Source organism: Octopus bimaculoides, chromosome 7, assembly GCF_046866305.1.
Source record: "Octopus bimaculoides isolate indiv1 chromosome 7, ASM4686630v1, whole genome shotgun sequence".
NCBI classification, from domain to species: Eukaryota; Metazoa; Mollusca; class Cephalopoda; order Octopoda; family Octopodidae; genus Octopus; species Octopus bimaculoides.
The window spans coordinates 75,156,541-75,166,990 of NC_142934.1; the positions used below are offsets into that span (position 1 = coordinate 75,156,541).

The 10,450-nt window shown below is 35.6% G+C and overlaps 1 protein-coding gene across 1 annotated transcript in view; it reads left to right on the forward strand.

Annotated features, from left to right (window-relative positions):
• LOC106880534 (lysosomal alpha-mannosidase) overlaps window positions 1-5,257 on the forward strand; it is a 173,035-nt gene extending 167,778 nt beyond the window's left edge. The window contains exons 25-26 of the mRNA XM_089355518.1: window positions 3,522-3,639; window positions 4,835-5,257. Of these exons, the coding sequence (XP_089211644.1) occupies window positions 3,522-3,639; window positions 4,835-4,929 (213 nt within the window). The 3' untranslated portion in view covers window positions 4,930-5,257. The remainder of the gene's footprint in view (window positions 1-3,521; window positions 3,640-4,834) is intronic.
• The last annotated feature ends 5,193 nt before the right edge of the window (window positions 5,258-10,450 follow it).

The window sequence follows — 10,450 nt, forward strand, 5'->3', positions numbered from 1 at the left end:
ACTGAATGCTTAAATCAGAATAGATTTTGCTAAAAGAACCCAAGGTGCCGGCACAAATTAAATAACATTTTTTTGAGGCACTTATTAATCGATTGCACATGATTTGTACAAAGTAGCAGCATTTCATGTATTCCGGTTAAACGTATGTGAAAAAAAAAATTACGTTGTAATCAATATCTTGAAGTGGAATTTGGACGACGAGAACTATGCAGAAAATCGTTACCACACACACACACACACACACACACACACACAAACACACACACACATATACACACACGCGCACACGCACACAGATCGAGGCGGAGGTGACGGTGATGATGATGGTGGTGGTGATGGTAGCTGAGGCGGTCAAGCATGACGGTGATAGTAAGGGATGTGATAGACAGTGGTGGTGGAGGGGAAGGTGGGTGGAGTCAAAGTTACTGATGGTGATGGCGTCAGAAGTCTGAATGGTGTGTGTATGGCAGTTGTGGCGGCGATGGCGGTGGTACTGGTGATAGTGATGGTTGAAAACAATCAACAGAACGAGAGAGAGAGAGAGAGAGAGAGAGAGAGAGAGAAAAAGAGAGAGGGAGAAAGAAAGAGGTTAGACAGAAAAAAATTGTACTGACCCCCGAATGGGAAGACAAAAAATGTTATTTATCATGAAGATTTGCAATAAGTTCTAAGTCGACATATTATATCATTGTTTTGATGTAAATTGTTCATTACTTGAAAAATATTGGTCAAGGAGTGGCTGTGTGGTAAGTAGCTAGCTTACTTCCGGTTTGCTCACTGCGCATGTGCGTCAGACTGGCTACTTGCCGTTAACGAAGATAGACATGGGTTTCGGCTCTGTCTAAAGAAGGAAAAATTGAAGAATTCGCCGGGGTAAGTCATTTTTGTTGCTCAGCTGGGCAGCAATTTATTGCTTCTATTTATTTATTTAGTAAATTGTTGTCCAGCAGTGTGGCATCTTCGCTTTCCTTGGCGAGTTTTTTGTGTGTTCGTTGTACAAACAAATTTTGTATTCGCTGTTTGTGGGAGGCGGGTTCGCTTGCCCACAGTAGCGAAAATTTTTGTTTTGACTTTGAGCCCCAAAAAAAAGCAACTTTGAGTGAAGTCGACCGAGGTGGGCGGAATTGGTTTTTGAGCTGTGTGTGATTTATTGTGTTTCAATTTTTGTCAGTAAAATTCGTATAGCTCTGGGGCAGTTCCGTTTGCTTTCGGCGGCTTTAAGTTGTTGCTCATTCAGTGAGCAAATTGTGTTTATCGTTAGTCGTTATTGGTAGGCGTGGTCGAGTCAACATAACGGCGAACTGAGAACTTTTTTGTCTTGTGAAAACTTTTTGTGTCTCACTTAGCGAAAATTGTTGATTTTGAGGGCGTATCTCGCCTCCGAAAAATTTGTGAAAATTCTGCTCCTGTGGCCCTGGATTACCTTTATTGGAATACCTTTACTGGAATACTTTTATTTTGGAGTACCTTTATTGGAATACCTTTATTGGAATACCTTTATTGGAATACCTTTATTGGAATACCTATAGGTATTGCTGGTGGCCGGAATTGTGTTGCCTTGACTTAAACTGTCTTCCTTCTTTCCTTTTCTCTGCTCTGTCTTCTGTTCTTTTCTATTTAGTTTGTCAGGGGGATTTGTCCCACTGACAGAGCAGGTTACGGCCCCTCCCGGTGATGAGGAAACGGAGTATATCTTCTGTTACCTCAAGGGAGGGCCCGTTGAAAAGTGTCTGGATGATCTATTTGACCGTGAGCGTTACGACTGGGCATGTATAGACCATCCACGTTGGCCTCCGCAGGTGGCTGCGGAGGTCTTAAATCATAGTGAAGTCATGGAGGTCGAAAAGACCTGTCAAAAAGAGGATTTTATTTACTTTCTTTCGGGCTTGCCACTGCGAGATCTCCTGATGGCGACGGGACAATTGCTTGGAGGCCCGGATGAGGAAGATTAGATCTTTAAAAAGAACTTTTATTGAACTTTATTGAACTGCCATTGAATTTTTGACTTTTATTGGATTTGTATTGAACGATGTTTTCGTGGGGTTATCGATCGGCGGGCGTCGGTGCCTCTCTCATTTTTATTCACCTTTTGTTATCATCCTCATCTCATTAATGTCCGTGTCCAGCCCGCAGCTACTTTACGTTTGTTTGTCCTTGTTTGTCCCCTCTTTGTAAGGCCTTAATGGCCAATTTAATGAAATAAAGTAGCTTGCTTACCAACCACATGGTTCCGAATTCATCCCCACTGCGTGGCACCTTGGGCAAGTGTCTTCTACTATAGCCTCGGGCCGACCAAAGCCTTGTGAGTGGATTTGGTAGACGGAAACTGAAAGAAGCCTGTCGTATATATGTATATATATATATATATATGTATGTCTGTGTATGTGTGTCTGTGTTTGTCCCCCCAACATCGCTTGACAACCGGTGGTGGTGTGTTTACGTCCCCGTAACTTAGCGGTTCGGCAAAAGAGACCGATAGAATAAGTACTAGGCATCCAAAGAATAAGTCCTGGGGTCGATTTACTCGACTAAAGGCGGTGCTCCAGCATGGCCACAGTCAAATGACTGAAACAAGTAAAAGAGTAAAAGAGTAAGTGTAATAAAATTTAATATGTACTCAATGCATGAAGTGTCATTATTGGGCTCAAATCCCAATGAATCGTCCTCCACAGGAGCTAGCTTAATAGCTGCCCAAATGGGTGACTTTTAAGCTAATAAATATATATAGAGAAAGACAAGGAATTCAGTTTGTAGACAGAACTTACAATCCCCGTTTGAGCGCATAAAACCCTAGTGAAAAAAACTTGAGCTGCTTTGGGATAGCCTTTGCTAACGCATGAGCGCTCAGTGGCATGTTTGAAATCTCATTGGTTAGTAATAGAGGCTTATCGGCTGTATGTCACTCATAGTGGTCATGCGTACGCATGCAAGACAGTATGCACAACGTTCTTCGATAGAAGGAGAAATGTAAATAGTGTATTTAAATAGACGGAGTGCAAAAAATTTAAAATAAGTGATGTTGTAGGGAGAATATACAAATACTGTAACGACAAAGATATTTACGCACGACAAAACTGAAATACACTGATGTCAGTTTTTAGGTAGATGTGGCAAAATTGAATTTAAACACATTGGATGAACAAAAATTGAAAATAACTACATTATTTTTTCAGGGAGAACGTACAAAAACCATAACAATAGGGATTTTTACGCATGATTAACTGAAATACACGGAAATCAATTCTATTTATCTCTCTCTTTGTCTCTCTCTCTCTCTCTACACACACATACACTCACAAACTCATATATATATGAAGGGGTGATAAAAAGTTCCTGACTTAGGGTAAAAGAGAATACATGAGGATCAGTTAATTATGATTTTACTCAACAGATTCCCTTCTCAGATTTACACCTAAGAAATAAATAAAATTTATTCAACTCTAAAGTAGAATGTTTTGTCTGTGGACTAAATAAATTTTATTATTATTATTATGTCTATAATTTAATATATGTAATTGTAGGACATCTTGAAGGATTTCACTATAGTCAAAATCAGAGAAATGACTCTTGGAGCCAACATGAAACTTGAGGAAATTAATCGTCTGAAATGGAAATCAGAAAACTCGGACAACACTGGAGGTGAGTAATATATTTTTTTCTTATAGTTTTCTCTTTGATGTTTTATTGTTTCTGCTAATTCAGAAAGCGTTTACTTTAGGAACCCACCGGAGGATATTGTATAGACATAGAAAGGAAGATGAATGTTAAAAGAGTAAAGAAAATTAACGGTAAAGCGTAAGATAAAGAAACTATTAAAGTGGAACAATGGTAAAGAAATTATGGTAATAAAGGAAGAGTCATGGTTAACTAGACAATGAAGAAACAGAAAGGGGCGTTGGGTAGATGGCTATAATGAAAAATCATAAGAGTCACGTTTTGTCGTTTTAAGCTGATAAAAATAATAATCCTCTGGGATAGGGACATGTAAAATTTCCAGAAATATGTAATATTTCTAGAATAATATATAAGATTTTGAGAAGTATGTAAGACATCCAGTAATATGTAAGATTTCCAAAAATAAGTAAGATTTCCAAAAAGATGTAAGCTTTCTAGAACAACATGTAAGATTTCCAGAAAAAAACATATAAGATTTCGAGACATATGTAAAATTTTTAGAAATACATGTAAGATTTCCAGAAAATCTTGTAAGACTTCTAGAAAAACGTAATAACTTTAGAATAATTATTTAACATTTCAAGAAATACATAAGATTTCCGAAAAGATGCAAGGTTTCTAGCATAACATGCAAGATTTCCAGAAAAACGTAAGAGTTAGAAAAACATTTAAGATTTCCGGAAAAAAAATCAAAGGTTTCCAGAAGATGTGAAATTTCCAGAAAAACATGCAAGATTTCGAGAAATGTGTAAGTTTTCTTGGAAAACGTGTAAGATTACCAGAATAAGACTTCGAGAAATATCTAAGATTTCCAGAAAAAAAATGTTAGATATCCAGAAAAGCGTAAGATTTCCAGAGGTATGTTAGATATCTAGAAACATGTTAGATTTCCTGAAAAACCTATAAAGTTTCCAGAAAAATATGCAAGATTTTGAGAATAACGTAAGATTTCCAGAATTTCAAGATGAACACGTAAGATTTCCAGAAACATTTTAGATCTGCAGAATAACATATAGCATTTATACTAACTCTAATGCTTTTTTCCATACTGGGATCATTTAAATATAAGTCTCCATGTTAGGATTGTTTTTATATTTTTCTTTTTAAATTTTATTATTTGACGTTTCGAATCTTCAATGTTTCTCATTTTTACTTTTAGATGAATATGACGACCGCATACCCATTAGCGGTACCCTGGTCGTGTTGAAACCGATGGAGATTCGAACTCTAATGGTTAAAGTGACGAAGCAGTGATTCTAATTCAAGATTGCGCAGAATAATTTCTTACGGTGAAGGGAATATAATTTTTACACAATGTGTGAACCAATAAGACGAAGTGAAGTTGGAGAGACAGAGTAGAGAGAGGAGGAAGGGGTAGAAGAAGAAGAAGAAGAAGAAGAAGAAGAAGAAGAAGAAGAAGAAGAAGAAGAAGAAGAAGAAGAAGGAGGAGGAGAGTGGTGAGTGATGAGAGAGAATGCCGAGGAGAAAGAATGAGAAAAAGTGAGAGAGAGAGAGAGAGAGAGAGAGAGAGAGAGAGAGAGAGAGAAAAAGAGAGAGTGTGAGTGAGAGGTTGATTGAAAAATGAAAGAGCAAAAAAGGGAGTTAAGAAAAAGTGCAGACTCTTCCCCCCGCCTCAACAACAATAGCAACACTAGTAACTTGGATAAGATACAGCAAATAGAAGAGCAACAACATTTCACACAACAGCAGCACAAACAAAAGCAGCAGTAACAGTAGCAACCGTAGCAATTGTAACAACAACAGGAGTACCATTACCACCACGACCACCACCAACAACACCACCAACAACAACAACACCATCACCACCACTACCAACAACAGCAGTAACACTGCTTAAATAATCGCAACTATCACTTGCTGTTAGCCACATCATAATATTAACCAAATTATCTTATACAACGAATGATCCCTTCACATAAATAAATCGTCCCTTAGATAGGTATTATACAATAATTAGCCTCTGACAGTAACACATTTGGAATGTCTGCCTCTCCTAACAATATTTTTTTATATTTACTCGATAAAATTCTGTGTATGTGTATAGTGCAAGCGTGCTTGTATGTATATATATGTATGTATGTATATGTATGTATATATATATATATATATGTATGTATGTATGTATGTTTATAAACTCACACACACACACACACACACACGCATACACAATCATATATACACGTAGTTGTGTGCATGAGTGCGTGCATGGATATGTATGGATATATATATATGTATATATGTATGTATGTATATGTATATATATATATGTATGTATGTATGTATGTATGCATGTGCACATATACACATACTGATCAGCAATGGCAAGTTGTCTATGTATTTTATTTTTCTCCGTTTCCTTCTTCCGTGAGCGTATGCATATGTACATGTACGTACGTATGTATATATATATATATATATGCACATAGACAGATACAGATAACCAATGACAACTTGTTTATATATTTTATTTTAATCCGATTCCTTCTCCCGTGAGTGTATGTATATGCATATATGTATGTATGTATGAATATATATATGACATATATTATTATATATAAAACAAGCTCAGCACACGTACCATTTTACACATACACCTATAAATACATAATCACTATGTTTGTAGTAATGGCAAATGACAGATCTTCGGAAATGCCAATATTAATCAATACTATATTTAACAAAATCATGATCTGAAGATTCCTAGAATTTTAGAATGGATTAATTGTTCGAACTTGTATTACTTCAAACTATAAACAAACCTTAAACAATAGCCATCTTTAATATCACTTTCTCATTCATAGTGATGCAGATCAATAATAATAATAATAATAATAATAATAAAAATTAAAGACTATTTAAAAGATGTATTCTTTTACTTGTTTCAAGTCATTTGACTGCGGCCATGCTGGAGCACCGCCTTTAGTCGAGCGAATCGCCCCCAGGACTTATTCTTTGTAAGCCTATACTATCGGACTCTTTTTGCCAAACTGGTAAGTTACGGGGACGTAAACACACCAACATCGGTTGTTAAGCGATGTTAGGGGGACAAACACACATACATATACACACATGCATATATATACACACATGCATACATATATATATATATATATATATATATATATATATATATATATATATATATATTCGACAAGCTTCTTTCAGTTTCTGTCTACCAAATCCACTCACAAGGCTTTAGTCGGCGCGAGGCTAAATAGAAGACACTTGCTGAAGGTGCCACGCAGTGGGACTGAACCCAGAACCATGCGGTTGGTAAGCAAGCTACTTACCTCACAGCCGCTCCTGCGCCTATGTATGCGGAAGAAAAAATTATACCTTTGGCACTGTCATTCCAATGGAGTCTGTGCCTTTGGATTTACCTGTGTTGTGTTCCTGGTTATGACATTTATTAATCCTTTCTGTCAAATATAATTAAGCTTCATAGAAGCATGTGATAAGACAGAATAATAAAAAAATTATTTTAGGCTGGAATAGAAAGAAGACTTCACAAGCCGTCACAGTTGACCTGCATTACTTTGTCTCTTTCTGTTGCATACACCAAGTTAGGCTCCTCTCCTAATGCTTACTTTCGATTCTTTTATGAGGTTTCTGTTTGCATCCATACTTAATTTTGAAAGAAAAACAAATGCATATTCAATCCTATGTTAGTTCTCAATAGGTCTCATGTAAACACTAACAATACTTTAAAGATTACACTCGAACTATTTCTAGTTAACAAATCACGATTCAGGAATTTAAGGATCATGATTTTGAGAGTAAAGCTGTAAAACAAGATCTCTGGATTATTACAGAGGAAGAAGTCTCAATTGACACAAAATTGCTGAAGGTTTTTTTGTTGATGAAAAGTGACTGAGTGATGTTATTGAAAATTGACTGCCTATGTAGCAAATTAATCGGTTGAAATTGATAGATAATGATTGATTGAAAGCAAATCATTTATATAAATCCCCTGAGGAAATCTGATTTATCTTATTTGAAGATATTCCTATACACTAATATTGTCATTGTCATGAAGATATTTGGTTGTTACACAAACTAGTTGAAAATATTTGCATGATAATATAAAAACATAGTTGAAGATATTTCTTATACAAATGAACTGAAAATATCTGTTCACTTAGCAAACATATGACACATGTTTGCCAAACGACTGCCTTAAATTTATTCACTATTATGTTGTCAATATTTATATTAATTATATTATAGAAATATATTTTATATATAAACAGATAATAATGTTCATAAACGTACACACACATGCACATGTATAGATACGAATATTTACATACACATGCATACAGGCATGCATACATATATAATTATGTACATATTTGTATATATGTATATATAAATGTATGTATAATGCTATCACTTATACACATATATATACACACGCGCAAGTGATTGCATGTATTCTACTTATATATATATATATATATATATATATATATATATATATATATATATATACTATATATATACTATATATATTTTAAAATCTATTCGTTTTACTTTTTAAACACTAATATTATAACACTTGTTAATTTCTACACGATAAAGAATTATTATAATATAAACTTACAATAACAATAAAAATATAAACAACAACAAAGTGGTTTTTTCAGTTTTCTTTATTTTGATTTTCTGTTAGAAATCTGACGAATGTCTTCATTATTGTATCAAGTTACATGTTTCAGTCTTACAGATCAGAGCAAATGCTATGCAACTCATATCTCGATATTGACTCTATACATCAAGAGAAAGTATCGGTCAATAGACTAGTACTTTCATATACGGCGATATAATTCAGTGCATTATCCCTGTGGTTAAGAAACTTAAGTATGTACTATCCTGAAGTATGTATTATCCTCAAGGTTAATAAATTTAACAGCCCAATTGTCAGTAGATATTACATAATGTTCTAATTCACGGTACAGTTTCCATGCCAAGACATTCAGCAATCCGGAAATCTAATCAACATAAAAATAAACGGAAACTTCATGGACGTATAAGCGAATACGTATGTTAAACTGCCTTGTATTGTTTGAGTGGAGACTGATGGTGGTCTTTTGAAAACATTAAGCATTTCCTCTTTAAATGGTAATTTAACACACTCCTTTTATTTTATTCATTCATGCAACTACAACTGCATACTCTTATGTTACTCACTTAAGGAGTAACCTAGTTCAGAAGCAGTTGTCCTGTAACACTGATTGCCTTCTACTTGTGAGGTGAGTATCGTTAGAACTAGGTCTGACTTCTAATTTCTCGCTTATATACCAAAATCTTCTATGGCATGAACTATGGTCTCTGACCCACAAAATCGAATGATGGAGCAAATTCAGATTTTCATAATTTCAAACGTCTGTTCCTACTATGTGATGTTACTGGAAGAAACCTATTCCATTTGAATAAAAAGAGGTTTTATTCAGGGTTGCAGGGTGGCACCTACATTGCTGGAAATAAGATATATATACTCTTTTACTTGTTTCAGTCATTTGACTGCGGCCATACTGCAGCACCGCCTTTATAGTCGAGCAAATCGACCTCAGAGTTTATTCTTTGTAAGCCTAGTCTATCGGTCTCTCTTGCCGAACCGCTAAGTTACGGGGACGTAAACACATCGGTTGTCAAGCGATGCTGGGGGACAAACAGACACACAAACACACACACACACACACATACATACACACACTCACACACACACACACACACACACACACACACACTCTCTCATATATATATATACATATACGACGGGCTTCTTCCAGTTTCCGTCTACCAAATCCACTCATAAGGCCTTGGTCGGCCCGAGGCTATAGTAGAAGACAGTTGCCCAAGGTGCCACGCAGTGGGACTGAACCCGGGACCTTGTGGTTGGTAAGCAAGCTACTTACCACACAGCCCTGTAATGTGACCAAAGGTGTATATACAATTATATATGTATGTATGCACCTGTGTGTGTGTGTTTGGGGGTAAAAACCTCATAATGCGCGTTTGATGAAGCTTGACACGTGAATAGAACTCATGTCTGGAAACCTTGTGACATACTTAGATTGTTGAAAAAAATCGTTAATACGGCCTCTAGAAGGGGTCTTTATATCTACCTCATATAACTATTTTTTTAAACACCCAAGGGATATGATCCATAGCACCATTACAATATATTTTTAAACACTCAAGGGAAATAACCAATTTCATTGTTTATGTTCGATTACTTTGAATATTGATTTTTTGTGTGTCCTATTTCTAATTTTTGCAGACAATATCACTTTTATACTTTATTTCACACGTGTGTAGAACTCATGTCTGACATACTTAGATTGTTGAAAAAAATCCATAATAGGGCCCTTCCAATGGCTCCCTTTATCTGCTACATATTACTAATATTTAAACAACCCAAGGGAAATAACCCATATCACCTGCAGATTTTAGCGAAGCGATTAATATTTGATTCTCACGATCAGCCGACCTAATTCTGCATTTCACTGCTCACAGTTTTGAACTGCTAAACATTATTATTGCACTTTCTTAATTTGAATCTTAAACATTAAAGACTTCATTCATACATTTCTATACATACATACTTTTTTAAATGCCCATTACTCCGATAATTCTGCATTTTTACAGTTACACTTTTTTCCATGACAGTAGATATTTATTTTTATTCCACAACGTATTTGTAGTGGCTTCATGCACGCATAGCGTGGATTCAATCCTCGATTGCCAAATT